Genomic DNA, 19,572 nt, shown 5'->3' with positions numbered 1-19,572 from the left:
TGCTGCCAGGAAACTCATGTACACTCATGTTCATAACAACATTATTCACAATAACCCAAAGGTAGAACAGCCCATATGTCCAGTACAAGAAATGTTAAAGGAAGTTGTAAGCTGAAGGAAAATTACACCAGATACAAACTGGGATCTACCCAGAGGCATGAAGCATGCTGGAAATATTAGGTATGTAAGTAAATACAATATTTTTTCTTTTTAAAGTTTCCTTTGAACATTATTTACTGTGTTAAGTAAAAATAATGTGAGGCTTATAACAGGTAGAATTAAACTGTATAGTAGAACAAAAATTGCGGTGTCATCTTTAGAAATTTTGTGAATGCAGTTAGTGTCCCAAAAGCCTTGTTTATTCCTGTTTTGTGCTTGCTCATTTTATTTTGCTTTATTATTTGCTCATTTTATACATTCTTATTTATCTTCTGAAATTATCTTTAAGCTCTGTCTTTCATGATATTTCCTATTATTTTTCATTTGTGGTAGTTTATTAACTAACTCTATAACATGGTATCAGAAAAAGATCATGGGTTTTTGGAGTCAACCCTACCATCTATCCCTATTAAAATTCTCTGAATCTCATAGAATTATGACATTTAAATTTGCAAATGTATGTAAAGTGTTTAGGCCAGTACCTGGCATAAAGTAGGGTTTACTACACTGGTGATACCAAAAAAAGGGGGTTACGTTAGACAAAGTCTGACTTTGAAATAATGCGATTGCTTTAAATATTACTTGCATTTGAAGATTTATCATAAAAACACTTTTTTTTTTTTTAAGATTTTTTATTTATTTATTTGACAGAGATAGAGACAGCCAGCGAGAGAGGGAACACAAGCAGAGGGAGTGGGAGAAAGAAGCAGGCTCATAGCGGAGGAGCCTGATGTGGGGGCTCGATCCCACAACACCGGGATCACGCCCTGAGCCGAAGGCAGACGCTTAACCGCTGTGCCACCCAGGCGCCCCTATCATAAAAACACTTTTATTGTCTTTCATTTGGCCTTATGTTAGCAGTCAAGGTGAATAGTTTTTGTTTTTGTTTTTTTTAAGAAAACCAGCGTGAAAACTAGAACCTGCAAAATTAACCTATGATCTTGAAGTCAGGATATTGGTTACCCTTGGGGGCCTGATGAATTAAGGCGGACATAAAGGGACCTTTGTAATACTTTGTTTCTTGATCTGGTTCCTGGTTATATGGGTGTGCTTACTTTGTGAAAATTCATTTACCTCTACAGTTATGTATACTTTTCTGTGTGTATGCTATACTTAAATAAAAAGTTTAAAGAGAAAATAGTAACCTCAATAAAGCAAAGTATAACTATAGGTAGTTCTCATCTTCTCGTGGAGGACTCAAGGTATTCCACATTTTTAGCTTTCAGTTAAATGTGAAACACATTTAGAGCACTCATGATAGGCAATATTAGTATGAATTTAGATCATTTATATTGCCCCTTTCCTCAAATGAAAATAGCTTCGTTTCTGCATCCCTCCGCCATGAGTATAAAGGTAATAATATGCATATTGATGCAGAAAAGTATAAATAAGAAAGTTAAAATCACCCTGAGATTCTCCCACTCAAAGATAATACCATAAATATTTTGGTAATCATCCTTTCAGATATGTCTGTCTATACTTGTATTTACACACAAACATTTATGAATGGCTTATACTTTTCTTGTTGCTGTTTCATTGATCTATTTTTTATTACAGTAAAGTATATAACCTAAAACTAATCAGTTTTAAGTATATAGTTCAGTGACGTTAAGTACATTCACATTGCTGTGGAACCATTACCAGTGTCCATCTCCATACTTTTCCTTCATCCCATACTGAAACTCTGTACCCATTAAATAATAACTTACCTGTCTCCCCCACCACCCCACCCCTGCAACCGACACCAAATCCCCTGGTAACCACTATTCTGTTTTCTGTCTCTGTGTATAATTTGACTATTATAAGTACCTCATATAAGTGGAATCAAAGAATATTTGTCCCTTTGTGCCTGGCTTATTTTACTTACCATAATGTTTTCAACGTTCATTCATGTTATATAGCATGAGTCAGAGTTAACTTTTTAAGATTGAAGTACTTCATTGTATGCATGCTTCATTTTGTTTGTTCATCTTAATATGGACATATGGGTGCTTCTACCTTTGGGTTATTGTGAATAATGTTGTTCTGAACATGAGTGTACATGTATCTGTTTGAATCCCTGCTCTCTCTCTTGCTCTCTCTTTTTTTTTTTTTTTTTTTTTTTTTGGTACCCTATACCCTATAGTGGAATTGCTGGGTTAAATGGTAATTCCATATTTAATTTTTGAGGAAACACCATAATGCTTTCCGTAGCACACTGTACCATCTTACATTCCTAATATCAAGGGCTAAGACATTCAAAAGCAACCACAAATATGGCGGAATAGAAAAGGTCACTGTGTACACCCAGGTCAAGCTACAGGTCTGCAAAGACCTTAGAAGACTATAAGTTTACAGTGTAAGTTGATCCCCAGCACAGAGATACCCTGCAGCAGTAAAAACAGAAAAACAGCAAACCCTGGTGAAGTGGGATAGTCTGACTTCAGAGTTATGAGATTCAACAACAGCAAAATCATAAGATGTACAAACAGGAAAGTATGGCCCATCCAAAGGAAAATAAATGAACAGAAAATGTCTGTAAGACCAGATGACTCTTTACTCAACAGATACTTGTGTTCTAAAGATGTGCAAAGAGCCAAAATAAAATGTGGGCAAAGTCAAGAAAATGAAACATGAATAAAGTGGAAATATCAGTAAATAGAGAAAACATGAAAAGACACCAAAAAGAAATTCTGCTGAAAAGTACAAAAACTGAAATGAAAAATTTATTAGTTACTTGAAAGCAGATTTGAGCAGGCAGAATTAGTGAACTTGAAAGTAGTACAGTTGGAATTATCAAGTCTGAGGAGAAGGGGGAAAAATTGAAGTAAACTGAGCCTAAGGAATCTGTAGGACACTATGAAGTGGACCAACATACACTTTGTGGGAATCCCAGAAGGAAAATAGAGAAAGGGACAGGGAGATGATTTAAAAGACTAGTGACAGAAACATCTCAAATTTTATGAAAGACATGAATATAATCATCCAAGAAGCGTCACATATTCCAAATAGTGTATACTCAAAGAGACCAATGCTCATTATAATGCCACATTATAATATCAGACTTTAGACAGGTAATGTTTAAAGCAGTGAGAGAGGACTTGCCATATAAAAGGATCCTTAGTAAGATTTTCAGCAGATTTCTTGCCAGAAGTGTTGAGGGCCAGGAGGCAGTGGGTTAATATATTCAAATGCCAAAAGAGGAACTATCAGCCAAGAATCTTATATCCAGCAAAACAAGGGAGAAATCAAGGCATTCCTGGATAAACAAGCTGAGAGAGTTTGTTACCACTAGACCAGCCTGGCAGGAAGCGCTACAGGGTGTCCTTCTGGTTGAAATTAAAATATGATAGTAACTTGAAGCCATATAAAAGAATAAATATCTCTGTTAAAGGTAAATACATGGGCAATTATAAAAGCTAACATTTTTGTAAATTCAGTTTGTAACTCCATTTTTTTGTTTTCTACATGATTTAGGAGACTTGGGCATTTGAAAAAATATATTAGGCTATGTTTTTGAACTCACACTACAGAAAAATGTACTTTTGCGACATCAGTAACTGAATGGGGTGGGGACAGAGCTGTATAGAAATAAAGTTTTTATATGCTTTTGAAGCCAAGCTCATATAAATTCAAATTAGTGTTATAACTTTAGTATATTAACTGCAATCCCTATGGTAACCACCAAGAAAATAGCTATAGATTATACAGAAAAGCCAATGAAATAGGATTTGAAAAGTTTCACTATGAAGAAAAGAAAACAGAAAAGAAGACATTAGTGCAGGAAATGAAAGACAAGAAAGTTGTAAGGCCTACAGAAAAATTGGCAAAATGGCAGAAGTAGGCACCTTCTTGTCAGTAATTAAATGTAAATGGATTAAACTTTTCAGTTGAAAGAGCTTAAACAAAACTGATTTTTAAAAATGATCCTACTCTATGCTATTTATAAGGCACTCACTTTAGATCCCAAAGTACAAATAGGTTGAGAATGAAAGGACAGAAAAAGTTGTCCCATGGAAATGGTAACCAAAAGAGAGTGGAAGTTGCTATACTAATGTAAAACAAACTTTAAATCAAAAAGATTATAAGTCAAAAAGACATTCTATATTACTAACAGTTTCAGTAGAATAAGAGCATATAACAATTATACACATATGTGCACCTAAAAACAGATTGTCAAAATATGTGAAGCAAAAATTGACAAAATTAAAGGGGGAAATAATTCTATAATAATCGGAGACTTTAATAACCTACTCTCAAAAGTGAATATAACATCCAGGGGCACCTGATTGGCTCAGTCGGTTAAGCCTCGATTTTGACTCAGGTAGTGATTCAGGGTTGTGAGATCAAGCCCCAAGTCAGGCTCCACGCTCAGTGTGGAGTCTGCTTGAGATTCTCTTTCTCTCTCTCCTTCTGCCCCTCCCTCCTGCTCATGTGTACACAGTTTCTAAATAAATAAATCTTTTTTAAAAATGTGAATATAACAACCAGACAGAAGATGAATAAGGAAATAAGAATACTTGAGCAACACAATAAATCAACTAGATCTAATAGACCTCTACAGAATACCCAACAACAGAATACACATGTTTTTGAAGTGCTCATGGGACATTCTTCAGAATGGACCATGTGTTAGCTCAAAATTCAAGTCTCAGTCAATTTAAAAAATATATAAAATATCTTTTCTGTCTACAAGGGTTGATTAGAAGTCAGAAGAAGGAACACTGGAAAATTCACAAATATTAGGAAAATAACACACTCTTAAAACAACAGATGTGTCAAAAAATTCACAAGGGAAACTAGAAAGTATTTAGAGATGAGTGAAAACCACAACACAATATATCAAAACTTGTGCTGTGTAGCAAAAGCAGTGCTCAGAGGGAAATTATGGCTATAAAAATGCTAATATTAAAAAAGAAGAAAGATCTCAAATCAACCACCTCTAACTCTACATCTCACAGATTTAGAAGAACACGAAATTTACCTAAAACTGGCAGAATGAAAGAAATAATAAGGATTAGAGCAGAGAGAAGTAAAATAGAGAATAGAAAAACAGTAGAGAACAAGAAACCGAGAGTGAGTTCTTTGAAAAGACCAACAAAATTAACCAGTCTTTGGCTAGATTGAATAAAAGTGGGAGGAAAGAGAAAGGACTCAAGTCCCTAAAATCGTAAATGAAAGTGGGAGCATTACTATGATTCTGCAGAAATTAAAAAATATATAAGGGCACTGTGAACAGCTGTGTACCGATGAATTAGATAACACATTTTGAAATGGACAAATTCCTAGAATCACAAAACCTACCAAGACTGAAAGTAAAGAGCAAATCTGAACAGACTTGATTGAATCAGTAATAAAAAATCTCCTAACAAAGAAAAATTCTTGACCTGATGTATTCACTGGTGATTTCTACCAAATATTTAAAGAACTAACCCCAGTTCTTCTCATACTTTTCCAAAAAATTAGGAGAAAACATTTCCTTAGTTGTTTTCTAAAGCCATCATTACCTTGATACACTACAGGAAGAGAACTATAGACCAATATCCCTTATGAACACTGATGCAGAAATTTTTTTTAAGACATTTTATTTATTTATTTGACAGAGAGACAGCCAGCGAGAGAGGGAACACAAGCAGGGGGAGTGGGAGAGGAAGAAGCAGGCTCCCAGTAGAGGAGCCCGATGCAGGGCTCAGTCCCAGAACGCAGGGATCACGCCCCGAGCCGAAGGCAGACGCTTAACGACTGCGCTACCCAGGCGCCCCTGATGCAGACATTTTTTTAAAATGCAGACGATTCAAAAGGATTATATACCATGACCAAGTGGGATTCCTGGAATGCAAGGGTAGTTCAATATATGTAAATCAACCAATGTAATATAGTACATCAACAAAATAAAGGAAAAAAACCACATGATCATCTCAGTTGATGCAGAAAAGCATTTGACAGAATTTGACACCCTTTTATGGTAACATTCAACAAACTAGGAATAGAAGGAAATTGCCTCAATGTAATAAAAGCCATATGTGAAAAATCCACAGCAAACATTACCAAACTCAGTGGTAAAAGAAGAGTTTTTCTCTATGATCAGGAACAATGCAAGGATGTCTGCCTTTGGCTACTTCTCCCCAACAGAGTACTGGAAGCTCTAACCAGAGCAATTAAGTAAAAGAAATAAAAGGCATCCAGATTGGAAAGGAAGAAGTGAAATTACCTTTTTGTATTGATCTTATGTGTGCGTATAAACCCTCAAGATTCCAAACAAATCTATTAGTTCTAAAAAAACTATTTTGTTAGAACTAATACATGAATTCAGCAAATTAGCAGGATACAAAACACACAAAAGTCAGTGGCATTTCTGTACACTAACAGTGAACAGTCTGAAAAGGAAATTTAAGAAAACAGTCCTATGTATAGTAGTAACAAAAAGAATGAAATCCTTGGAATTAACTTAGCCAAGGAGGTGAAAGCCTTGTACACTGAAAACTAGAAAACATTACTGAAAGAAATTAAAGATATAAATAAATGGAAAGACATTCTGTGTCCATGGATTGGAGTACTTAATATTGTTAAGATATCAGTAGCACCCAATCTGATCTGCAGATTCAGTGAAATCCCTATCAAAATCCCAATGACTTTTTTTTTAGAAATAGAAAAATCCATTTAAAAATTCATATAGAATCTCAAGGAGGAGCTAGAACAGTTTTGAAAAAGAACAAAGAGGACTCACACCCTCTTATTTCAAAACTTACTATAAAGCTGTAGAAATAAAACCAGTGTACTACCTGCATGAAGACAGTCATAAAGACCAATGAAATAGCCTAGAAATAAATCTTCACATATATGGCCAAATGATTTTTGACAAGGATGCCAGGACCATTTGTTGGGGGGAAAAGAGTCTTTTCAGCACATGGTGCTGGGAGAGCTGGATATCCACATGCAAAAGGATGAGGTTGGACTCTTACCTAATGCCCTATACAAAAATTAACTCAAAACGGATCAAAGACCTAAGTGTAAAAGCTAAAACTATAAAGCTCCTAGAAGAAAACATAGAGCAAAAGCATCATGACATTGAATTTGGCAATGATTTCTTGGATATGACCTCAGAGCCACAGGCAACAACACAAATAGAACAAATTGGATTTCATGAAAATTAAAAGGTTTTATGAATCACAAAACATAGTAAAAAGAATAAATAGAATAAAAAGATAGCCCACCAAATGGAAGAAAATATTTATAAGTCAGATCTGATAAGTGATTTATATCTATCTATATATATAGATAGATATATAAATATCTATCTATATATAAAACTCCGATGACTCAACTGAAAAAACAACGCTTCAAAAATGGACAAAGGACTCCAGTAGACTTTCAAGTCTTTAGAATGTTTCTCCAAAGAAGGTAAACAGGTGGTCAATAAGCACATGAAAAGATGTTCAGAATTACTAATCATTAGGGAAATGCACATCAAAACCACAATGAGATTAACGCTTCAGACCCATTAGGATGGCTGCAATCAATCAAAACAAAATAATAAGTGTTGGCAAGGATGTAGAGAAACTGGAACCAGTGGTCAGTGTTGGTGGGAATATAAAATGACACAGCAGCTGTGGAAAATAGTATGGCTCTTCCTCAAAAAGTTAAAAATAGAATTGCCATGTGATTCCACAGTTGCACTTTTGAGTGTCACTGTGGACTGAATGTGTGTTTTGCTCCCAAAATTCATATGTTGAAGTCCTCAGTGTGATAGTTTGGAGGCGGTGGGGGTTCGGGAATAATTAGACCATGAAGTTGGAGCCCTTATGGATGGGATTAGTGCCCTTTTCAGAAGAGACACAAGAAAGATAATCTCTGTCCATCATGTGAGGATACAGCAAGAAGGTGTCTATCTGCAAACTAGAAAGTGGGCTGTCATCAGGAACTGAATTAGCCAGCATCTTCATCTCGGACTTTCCAGTTTCCAGAATGGTTTGAAATGAATTCTGTTGTTTAATTCACCAGATCTGTGGCATTTCTGTTATAGTAGCCTGACCTAATACAGATATTCATACCACGAAGTGGGATGCTACTGTAACTAACATCTGAAAATGTGGAAGCAGCTTTGGAACTGGGCAGAGGCTTGAAGAATGTTGAGTTGCATGCTAAGAATGGCCTACTTTACCAGGAATGGAACTTTAACGGCAATTCTGGGGAGGGCTTAGAACAAAAAAAGCAGGAGAGAAAGCCTCCATCTTGTGAACACTTAAGTAACCATGTACATAATGTTGGTAAAGATATGGATGTTAAGGGCCATTCTGATGAGGTCTCAGACGGAAATGGGGAATGTGTTGTTGGACAATAGAGAAAAGGCATTTGTTTATAAAATGGCAAAGAATCTGGCTGAACTATGTTTGGGGTCTAGTGTTTTGTGGAAGTTAGAACTTGCAAGCAATGAAATTGTATATTTAGCTAAAGAGATTTCTAAGCAAAGTATTCGAGGGGTAGCTTGGTTCTTCCTGTTTATAGTAAAATGCAAGGAGAAGGAAAGGAACTGAAGAATGAATTGTTTTTCTTTCTTTTATTGAAGTATAGTTGACACACGATGTTACATTAGTTTCAGGTATACAACTTAGTGATTCAACTTCTCTATACATCATGCTATGTTCATCTCCAGTGTAACTACCATCTGTTACCATACAACACTATTAAAATACCCTACACTTTATCTTTTATCCCAGTGATTTATTCATTCCATAGCTGGAAGCCTGTATCTACCACTCCCCTCACCCATTTTTGCACATCCTCCAACCACCTCACCCCTCTGACAACCATAAGTTTGTTCTCTGTGGGTCTGTTTCTACTTTTTTTGTTTTGTTTTAATTTTTTATTATGTCAGCCACCATACAGTACATCATTAGTTTTTGATGTAGTGTTCCATGATTCATTGTTTGCGTATAAATACACCCAGTGCTCCATGCAGTACGTGCCCTCCTTAATACGCATCACCAGCCTATCCCAGTTGTCCACCCTCCTCCCCTCTGAAGCCCTCAGTTTGTTTCCCAGAGTCCATAGTCTCTCGTGGTTCATTCCCCCGTCTGTTTACACCCCCTTCATTCTTCCCTTCCTTTTCCTACCGATCTCCCTGCTATTTCTTATGTTCCATAAATGAGTGAAACCATATGATAATTGTCTTTCTCTTTGACTTATTTCACTTAGCATAATCTCCGCCAGTCCTGTCCATGTTGCTGCAAATGTTGGGTAATCGTTCTTTCTGATGGCTGAGTAATATTCCATTGTATATATGGACCACATCTTCTTTATCCATTTGTCTGTTGAAGGGCATCTTGGCTCCTTCCACAGTTTAGCTATTGTGGACAATGCTACTATGAACATTGGGGTGCATATGGCCCTTCTCTTCACTACATCTGTGTCTTAGGGGTAAATACCCAGTAGTGCAATTGCTGGATCATAGGGTAGCTCAATTTTTAACTTTTTGAGGGACCTCCACACTGTTTTCCAAAGTGGCTGTACCAACTTGCATTCCCACCAACAGCGTAAGAAGGATCCCCTTTCTCCACATCCTCTCCAACATTTGTTGTTTCTTGCCTTGTCAATTTTTGCCATTCTAACTGGTGTAAGGTGGCATCTCAATGTGGTTTTGATTTGAATTTCCCTGATGGCTAATGATTTTGAACATTTTTTCATGTGTCTGTTAGCCATTTGTATGTCTTCATTGGAAAAGTGTCTGTTCATATCTACCTTTTGTTCGTTTTATTTTTTCGATTCCATATGTAAGTGAGATAATACAGTATTTGTCTTTCTCTAACTTAATTCACTTAACATAATAACCATTAGGTTCATCCATGTTGTCACAAATGACAAGATTTCATTCCTTTTTATGGCTGAGTAATATTCTGTTGTGTGTATATACCCCATCTTTATCCATTTATGTATCAATGGGTACTTGGGCTGCTTCCAAATCTTGGCTGTTGTAAAGAATGCTGCAATAAACAACAGGGTGCCTGTGTCTCCTCAAATCAATCTTTTGGTATTCTTTGGGTAACTACTCAGTAGTGGAATTACTGCATCATATGGTATTTCTATTTTTAAGTTTTTGAAGGGTCATACTATTTTTCTCCATTTTCTCCATTTTCGCCAATTTACATTCCCACCAACAGTGCATGAGGGTTCCCTTTTCTCCACATCCTCGCCAACAATTGTTACTTATTTTCTTTTTTTTTTTTCTAGTCATTCTGACAGGTGTAAGGTGATATCTCATTGTGGTTTTAATTTGCATTTCCCTGATGATTAGTAATGTTGAGCATCTTTTTATGTGTCTGTTGGCCATGTGTATGTCTTTGGAGAAATTACTATTCAGATCCTCTGCCCATTTTTTAATCAGGTTGTTTGGGGTGGTTTTTTGTTTGTGTTTGCTTGGGGTTTTTTGGCGTTGAGTTATGTAAGTTCTTTATATATTTTGGATACTAACCCCTATTTGGATATATTATTTGCAGATATCTTCTCCCATTCAGTGGGTTTCCTCTTTGTTTTATTGATGGTTTCCTTCACTTTGCAAAAGCTTTCATTTTGGTATAGTCTTAGTAATTTATTTTTGCTTTTTGTTTCCCTTGCCTGAGAAGTCCTATCTAGAAAAATGTTGTTAAGGCCAATGTCAAGAAATTACTGCCTATGTTTTCTTCGAGGAGTTTTATGGTTTCAGGTCTCACATTTCGGTCTTACTCCATTTTGAGTTTATTTTTGTGTATGGTAAAGAGAGTGGTGTAGTCTTATTTTTTTTCAAGTAGCTATCCAACTTTCCAGCACCACTTACTGAAAATAGTGTCTTTATTGCATTGTATATTTTTGCCTCCTTTGTCATAGATTTACTATATAAGTATGGGTTTATTTCTGGACTCTGTATTCTGTTCTGTTGATCTATATATCTTTTTTGTGTGTGCCAGTATCATAGTGTTTGATTGCTATAGCTTTGTAATATATCTTGAAATCTGGGATTGTGATAATTGGAGCTTTGTTCTTTCTCAAAGTTGCTTTGGTTATTCAAGGTCCTTCGTGGTTGCACAGAAATTTTAGTATTATTTGTTCTAGTTCTGTGAAAAATGCTTTTGGTACTTTGATAAGGATTACAATGAATCTGTAGATAGCTTTGAGTAGTATAGACTTTTAACAATATTAATTCTTGAATCCATGAGCATGGGATATCTTTTCATTTGTGTCATCTTCATTGATTTCATCAGTGTTTTATAGTTTTTGGAATACAGGTCTTTCATCTCCTTGATTAAGTTTATTCCTAGGTATTTATTCTTTTTGGTGCAGTTGTAAATGGAATTGTTTTCTTACTTTCTGTTACTTTGTTATTAATGTGTAGAAATGTAACCAATTTCTGCATATTATATCCGGTAATGTTACTGAATTCATTTATTATTTCAAAAAAAGAATTGTTAAACAAAAAGGAAGCAAAACTTAAAGATTTGGCATAGTCTCAATCTGTACATATCGCAGAAAATGAGAAAGCATGTTTGAAAGAAGACAAGGCTATGGCTGACCAACCGTTTGGTAAGGAGATTAGGATGTGTGTTAACCTCAGACTTCTTCAGTGACCCCAGCAAGATCACTGCCAGTTTGAACTGAAGGAGATGGATACAGGTCGGAATGAAGGAACGCTGTCAGACTTAGATTCTACAGGACAGGACAATAAACCATTAGCCTTAGATCCTGCACTATTTTTCAAGAAAAGGAAAGAATGTTCAAAAGCTGATTCAGAGGTCATGAGGGCTACCGTCTTGGTTCTAGTAATCCAGACTGCCTCCAGTCAAAGCCATAGAAAAGGACTCCTGGCAGCGCCCTGGGGGCGTGACTCCCTGCCTGGCAGAGCCTCAGATTGGATGGGACCTCCACAGAAAGCCACAGCATGGTGGTGCCCCAGCAAAACATGGGGGTGATATTGCCCCCCTCAGTGGGTCTGGAAATCAGAGCATTCTTAAATCTTCACATCTCGTGGAGTTTGCCTTGCTAGGTTTTGGAATTGCTTGGGACTTTCACCTTAAGTTCTTCTTTCCTATTTCTCCCTTTTGGAATGAAAATGTTTATCTTGTGCTGGTCACATGTTCATAGCTGGAGAGGAATTTTGCCTCAGGACCAGTCATACCTTGAGTCTCACCCATATCTGATTTGGATATTTATTTATTGATTATTTTGTTTCTTTAGTATAGTTGACACACAGTGTTACATTAATTTCAGGTGTAAGATTTAGATGATATTTAGATGAGACTTTGGACTTTAGAAGTTCAAGTTGATGCTGGAATCAGTTAACACTTTTGAGGTGGTTGGGATGGAATGAGTACATTTTGCATGTGAGAAGGACATAAATTTGGGTGGAGGCAGAATGCTATGGACTGAGTGTTTGTATCTCTTGGCCATGCAAGGATACAGCAAGAAGGTATCCATCTGCAAACTAGGAAATAGGCTCTCAGCAGGAACAAAATTGGCTGTTGGCTTCTTGATCTTAGACCTTCCAGCCTTCAGAACTGTGGGAACAAAATTCATGTTGTGCAAACCACCCAGTCTATGGTAATACAGGTATGTACACAAAATATTTGAAGGGGCTCCAAGAGATAGTTGTACGCTTATGTACATAGCATCATTATTCACAATAACTCAGAGTGAAAAGAACCCAAGTGTCTGTTGATGGATGAATGGATAAATAAAATTTTGTATTGGTATATACAGTTTTAGAAAGAAAGGAAATTCTGATACATGAAACAATATGGATGAACCTTAAGGATGGTATGCTAAGTGAAATAAGCTAGTCACAAAAAGACAAGTAGTCTATGATTTTGTTTATATAAGGTAGCTAGAGTAGTCATTCATAAAGGCAGAAAGTAGAATGATGGTTACCAGGGGCTAGTGAGAGGAGGGAATGGCATATTATTGTTTAATGGGTTTGAGTTTCAGGTTTCTTGTTGTTTTTGTCATGAAAAGTATTGTTTCCATTTGGTCCAGGGCTTGAGTGAGGGCTCCAGGTGGTGCTGGGAGAGGCTCAGGCAGAACCCCAGGCACCAGAGGGGGCAAGAGGGGCCCCTCAAAGGCTGCCAGGCTCTGCAGGCTCATAGTCTTACTTGGAGGGGTGAGCCTTTTGAAGAGCCTGCTGTCTGGCCGGCCTGTGAAGGTGAGTCAGGTAGTCGCCATCTTCTTGATGAGTGTTACCTCCTCATCTAGGAAGTGGTTCTCCAGGAAGTGGAGCTCTGCATGGGCAGAAGCCCAGGCTTGCAAGTACCAAAGGGCATGGTTCAGGTTCTTCTCCAGGGGACATGGTGTTTTCTGTGGTGTCCAGGGCTTTGCCCCACTCCTCTTGGGGCAGCTTCTACACCTCCTGGAAGAGGGTGCTGGTTCTGCATCTTCAAGAGATGCTTGGTGCCCACTGTGGAGGAAGTGGCCCACGCCCTGCTGAGCCACATCATTGCAGTTGAAATAGAAGCGCAGGAGAGAGGTAGGTACAGGAGGCCCGCAGGTGAATGTTGACCAGGAGGTTGACGGCGGAATAATTCTTATGAATCTCAGAACCTCTTGACAAGGCAAGAGACAACAATTGTTGGAGAGGATGTGAAAAAAGGGGATCCCTCCTACATTGTTGGTGGGAATGCAAGTTGGTACAGCCACTCTGGAAAACAGTGTGGAGGTCCCTTAAAAAGTTAAAAATTGAGCTACCCTATGATCCAGCAATTGCACTACTGGGTGTTTACCCCAAAGATACAGACATAGTGAAGAGAAGGGCCATATGCACCCCAATGTTCATAGTAGCATTGTCCACGATAGCTAAATCGTGGAAGGAGCTGAGATGCCCTTCAACAGATGACTGGATTAAGATGTGGTCCATATATACAATGGAATATTACTCAGCCATCAAAAAGAACGATTTCTCAACATTTGCTGCAACATGGACGACACTGGAGGAGATAATGCTAAGTGAAATAAGTCAAGCAGAGAAAGACAATTATTATATGGTTTCACTCATTTATGGAACACAAGAAGTAGGAAGATCGGTAGGAGAAGAAAGGGGTAAAGAAAGGGGGGGGTAATCAGAAGGGGGAATGAAGCATGAGAGATTATGGGCTCTGGGAAAGAAACAGGGCTTCAGAGGGGAGGGGGGGTGGGGGAATGGGATAGGCTGGTGATGGGTAGTAAGGAGGGCACGTATTGCATGGTGCCACTGGGTGTTATACGCAACTAATGAAGCATTGAACTTTGCATCGGAATCCAGGGATGTACTGTATGGTGACTAACATAATATAATAAAAAAAAAATCATTAAATGCAAAAAAAAAAAAATATCTCTACACCCAACATGGGGCTTGAACTCACAACCCAGAGATTCAAAGGCTTCACTGACTGAGCCAGCCCGCTGCCCCTGTTTTCCTTTTAATAGACGCACTTAGATCACCATAAGAACAGATTTGAGTGCCAATACATGTCCTGATTTACCTTGAATTTTTTGGTGTTTTGTGTTATGTTCCAAATTTAGATATCCAAAGAGAAGAAGAAAAAGTGAAACGGTCCGTGAAGGATGCCGCCAGGAAGGGTCAGAAGGATGTCTGTGTGGTCCTAGCCAAGGAGATGATCAGGTCGAGGAAGGCCGTGAGCAAGCTTTACGCTTCCAAAGCTCACATGAACTCCGTGCTCATGGGGATGAAGAACCAGCTGGGTAAGCTGGCAGTTACCTTCCTGCCCCTCATTGGCGCTCATGTGCTTGCTCTTGTTAGCAGCACGGGCTGCTTTCCTTGAGTAGGAGAAACCGTCTCAGCTCTGGTTTGTACTCTTTATATTGTCTTCATTGGAGTGTTAGACAAATGCAAAATATAATTACGACTATCATTTTATGATTCGTTTTCTTTCGCCTGTGTTGTTATAATAATAGCGTATCAATCTGCTTTACTTAGAATATTATCCATTATGTGAGCAGTGTTGTAAAGTGACCTGAGCGTTGACTCATGGGAGTAAGAAGTGCGTTGGAGGAGGCAGAAGAGCATTCCCTCTGTCTGGGTGCAAACCCCCCAAGGCAGAATTTTGAAATAGTTCATGTTTGTCTTTGGCTTTCACCCACCTCCTTTTTTGCCTTATCTCTGGCTGTCTCCCCAGTGCTTCCTTACATCTTAGGAATCCCAGACTATGTAATAGGTATTCAGCACACATGTGAACTATCAGTTTAATTTCAAAAAATGTGTTATAATATTTAAAATAAACATAATTTAGTTTTCTTTTATTGTCCAGTATAATACTGTTACGATCTTTCACTTGCATCTGTCTCCAGGTCAGTGGCAGCTTGGGTCATAGGTTAAATTTTACAGCCAGTTGGTTTCTGGTTTTTTACTTAATTTCTGTTGAATTAAAAAGTCCTAACTCAGAAGTATCATTCCTTGAGAATGGCAGCAGGTGACTGTCAGATATTTAGACTTGAGAGGCACCTGAGTGGCTCAGCCGTTGGGCGTCTGCCTTCAGCTCAGGTCATGATCCCAGGGTCCTGGGATCGAGCCCTGCATCAGGCTCCCTGCTCAGCGGGAAGCCAGCTTCTCCCTTTCCCACTCCCCTTGCTTATACTCCCTCTCTGGCTCGCTCTCTCTGTCAAATAAATAAAATCTTAAAAAAAGTATTTAGACTTGAGTACTGACTCAGAAATTACAGTGAAGTTTTTCACTAAGGAATATTTTCAGCTCTCTGTCAGTTATGACATTGATGATACATCACACTCAAAAGCTAGGAGATTTGCATGTTTCGGTTTAGAAGCTGGTGCCAAATGAGTACCTCATCCATTATTTGGTTGTATTTGGCTCTGAAGGTGTTCCTTTGCATTCAATATTAACATTTAGATGTAGTAGTTAAGAATGCCTGGTAATGAATATATCATCAGTTTCTTTCTCCAGATACTGAAGATAGTAATACTGTATTGGGAAGGAGAAAAAAACAAACAAAAAAACGCAACCATACCATATCTTAACTTTTAAAATCTGTTATTTCAGCCGTAAGTAATTATACACACATGCGTGTGTGCGCGTACATATACACACACACACTCTTTAAATACTGGATATACTCTATAAATACTGGATATATAATCTAGATACATGCCTTTGAAGAAGCCGGAGTACCACAGAGACCGGGAAGAACTAATCTAATCTTACCTGTCAGTTTGAAAGCTTAAGTGTCCTCTTGCCTTTCGGTCAGCAAGGAAGGTTCCATGTTCACTTCCTGTTCTTTCTGCAACATGCTGAAAGGGTAAGATACGTGTTCAGTTGACCGTGGTGAACTTCCTTTAAAAATGTTCAGCATTTACTGAGTCAACATTAGAAAACACAGCTTCCTCTGCTGCCCGCTTCTCCTGTGAGTAAAGCACCGTGCGCGCAGCCTCTGGTTCCCCGATGGCCAAGACAGAAGTACACCAGCTAATGTAGCAGGCGCTTGGGTACCTGTCACCCAGAATCAGTGAAGTTTGACATCTTGTTATATTAGCTTCAGTTTTATATTCTAGTAGAAGCCCTGTTACTAAAGTTGAAGCTCCTTTAATAATGCCTTCCCAGTTTCAGTCCCTTCTCTCTCAGCCTCCCCACGGGTAACCGCTCTCATGAATCTTAAAATTTGTAGCGATGGTATTATACGTGTACCATTCTGCGTCGTTTCCATTTATCATTGTGTTTTTGAAGTATACTGATAATGATACATTTTAAAACTACTGGACGGTGTTCCATCAGATGGATGTTATTACTTTTTTTTCTTCTCCCATTGAGGGACATTTAGGCTGTTTTAATTTTTTTGCTATTACAGTGCTGCTGTGAATGTCTTTTCACTTTCGCACATGCATTAAGGTTTCTTTACGACAATTATATACTCAGAAGTGGGATTGTTGTATTAAAAATAACTGGGCTTAAATTTTGGTGGAATTGCGAAATTGCTCCCCAAAGAGGCTTTACTGATTTACCTTCCCACCAGCAGTGGTTGAGAGTTCTTTTTTCCATACCTCTTCACCAACCTTTGTCAGACTTCATAATTTTTGAGAAATGTTACCTTGTTAATAGCAGAAAACATTTCTCAGGGAACTAACGTACTTGATCATGGTCTTCTGTTCACCTTTTCTTTCTGCGTACTGATTCCTAAAAACCTTTTCAGTTACAGCTCACAAGTGATCTGTGTGAAAAATCTCTTCTGTAGAATGTTCTTTCAGCAGTAAACATCAGAAAAGCTCTCATGTACTGCAGAGAAGTCAGAAGCTTGTTATTCTTTAGACACCTGTAATAATGTATTTTATCATTGGTTTCAAATATATATTATTTGTGGTTTTATCACAACCGAAAAGTAAAATATCTGCTACTTGCTTTTTAAATGTCAAAGTGGTCCAAAGCTCTGTTCTGGATCCTCTGCTGTTTTCCATATTCTCTGTCCCCCAGGTGACCTCACCTAACCTCGTTCCTCCAAATGTTGCTTTCCATGTTTTTATCTGCAAGCCCGACTTTGTCACCTGGTGTATGGGTGGCATCTCCACTTTTTGTCTTAGTGGGCATGTCAGAATTGCCATGCCCACACAGAAATCGTGGCTGGTCGTACCTCAGCTGTACCCACACTCCCTCCCTGCATTTTCCCCTGGGAACCCAAGACCTCACACACTTTCATCCGTGAATATTTTCACTTGGATTCCTAGAAGACAGGGGTTCTGTCCCTCTATTCCCTGTTCTCTTAGTTTTTGGATATGTTCATGTGATCATTTCCTTTCCATTGTACTTTCTATTTCTTTCTGGAAGAAAAAGATTTTAGTTGTCAGATTTCCCAGACTGATCCTTGAATTTTCTACCTTTCCTGTTTTCCGTTTTGAAAATCATAATAGCACCTTCCTCGTAGGATAGGTGTGAAGCTTATTCAGCGCCTGGCACGTGGTGATTGCGTTAGATGTAGGTTCAGGGTATCACTGTCATCAATTTTGTCACTGTGTTTTCCTTTCTGAGAAATTTCGACTTTATTTTCCATTTCCTTTCTTGAATTCTTTATTTTGGCTGTTTTAACTTTATTTACACAAAAGAGTTCTCTGACCTTTTTTTTTTTTTTAATCATCCTGTTCTTACTTCATGAACACAAATTGTTCCTCACATTGATAGTCTTCTTTCTGAAATGTTCTAGTGTTCCTTGAACTATTTCTCAGAGCTCCTTCTCACCACCCCCTTCTTCCCTCTCTCTCTCCTCTTTTTTAAGGAAGAAAGGGAGAGGATAGGGTGGGGAGGCTGGATTAAGTGTAGGCTGCCTGAGGACCTTCCCCAGTGTTCTCAGGCAGATAGACGAAACTACAAAGAGCGAAATGATAATACATTTAATAAATCCATTTTTAAGCCCCTATCATGTGCCAGACATATTGCTGGGCACAGGTATGAAATAATCAACATTACAGGCACAGTCATTGCCCTCTAGGGTATGGGGTGGAAAACAAATAATCGGATAAATTTAACAAAAATAAAAATACCTAAGAAATAATAAACTTAAGAAGTAAGCAGATGGCCTACAAATTTGCAATAAGCACCTGGGGACTATAAATGGGAACTGCAGTCAGGTCAGCGATGGCTCCTTCCCGGGACTGATGATACCTGGAGGAGGACGTGGGTGGTGGGGGATGGGAGGGGTCCAGCCAGACTGCCAGAAAGCCCTGGGGCCAAAAAGAACTGTGCACTTAAAACACTGAAGAAAGTTCTAGGAGGTTGGGATGCCTGAGGGCAGTGGGGAGGGGTGGCCGGAGAGCCTGAGCAGGGAGGTGAAGAAGACGGTTTTTACAGCTGTTAGGAGAGCAACGGTTTTCAGAGAAAGCTCGGGTTGAGATGGGCGGTAGTGATGGCACAGGTTAATATGCAGGGGGAGTTCAGAGAAGTGTTTTGGGGAGAATCGGAGTCCTGTCAGTTGACTGGTTGGGGTGCACAAAGGCACAGGTGAAATATTTCAGGCCGTGTTCAGAAAACAGCACTTGATTCCATTTGACAAGAGCACATGGGCAGGGGCAGTGGGAGGTAAAGCTCCAAAGGTCATTTGGAGTCAGTTTTATCAGTTAAACTGAGGAGTTGTCATTCATTTTTTAGGCAGGGGAGCGGTCAGCCCCTTGCGAGCACAGACTGCAGCGCAGCGACGGGCTGGCACAGCTGAGGGTGGGCAGGGGGACCAGGGCCCCTGGCCAGGCAGGGCTGAGTAGCTCAGTCTGACGGGATGGAGTGGACTAGAGGGTGCTAGGAAGACCTAGTCTGGATGCAGAGTAAATGGACGTGGTGAAAGTATAAATAAGCTTGAAATGCTCTAAGCCCTTGAATCTGGGAAGAATGCAGGGCCATTAAAAGACACTGGAAAGCCAGGGGAAGGAAGAGGCTCTAAAGAGAGAATGGAGATTCTGTTTGGGGCTGTCCAGACTGACTCCAGCAGGATC

General features: G+C 38.7%; 1 protein-coding gene across 2 annotated transcripts in view; it reads left to right on the top strand.

Annotated features, from left to right (window-relative positions):
* Positions 1-19,572, top strand: part of RNF103 (ring finger protein 103) — a 94,368-nt gene that overhangs the window by 61,036 nt on the left and 13,760 nt on the right. For both annotated transcript variants that reach the window (XM_011228823.3, XM_002922336.4), the window contains one exon: positions 14,656-14,835. In XM_011228823.3, coding sequence (XP_011227125.1) covers positions 14,656-14,835 — 180 coding nt within the window. The remainder of the gene's footprint in view (positions 1-14,655; positions 14,836-19,572) is intronic.

The sequence above is a fragment of the Ailuropoda melanoleuca genome, chromosome 4 (genome assembly GCF_002007445.2).
Source record: "Ailuropoda melanoleuca isolate Jingjing chromosome 4, ASM200744v2, whole genome shotgun sequence".
NCBI lineage: Eukaryota > Metazoa > Chordata > Mammalia > Carnivora > Ursidae > Ailuropoda > Ailuropoda melanoleuca.
The sequence above is the reverse complement of the archived record's forward strand: the minus strand, read 5'-3'. Positions and strand labels throughout refer to the sequence as shown.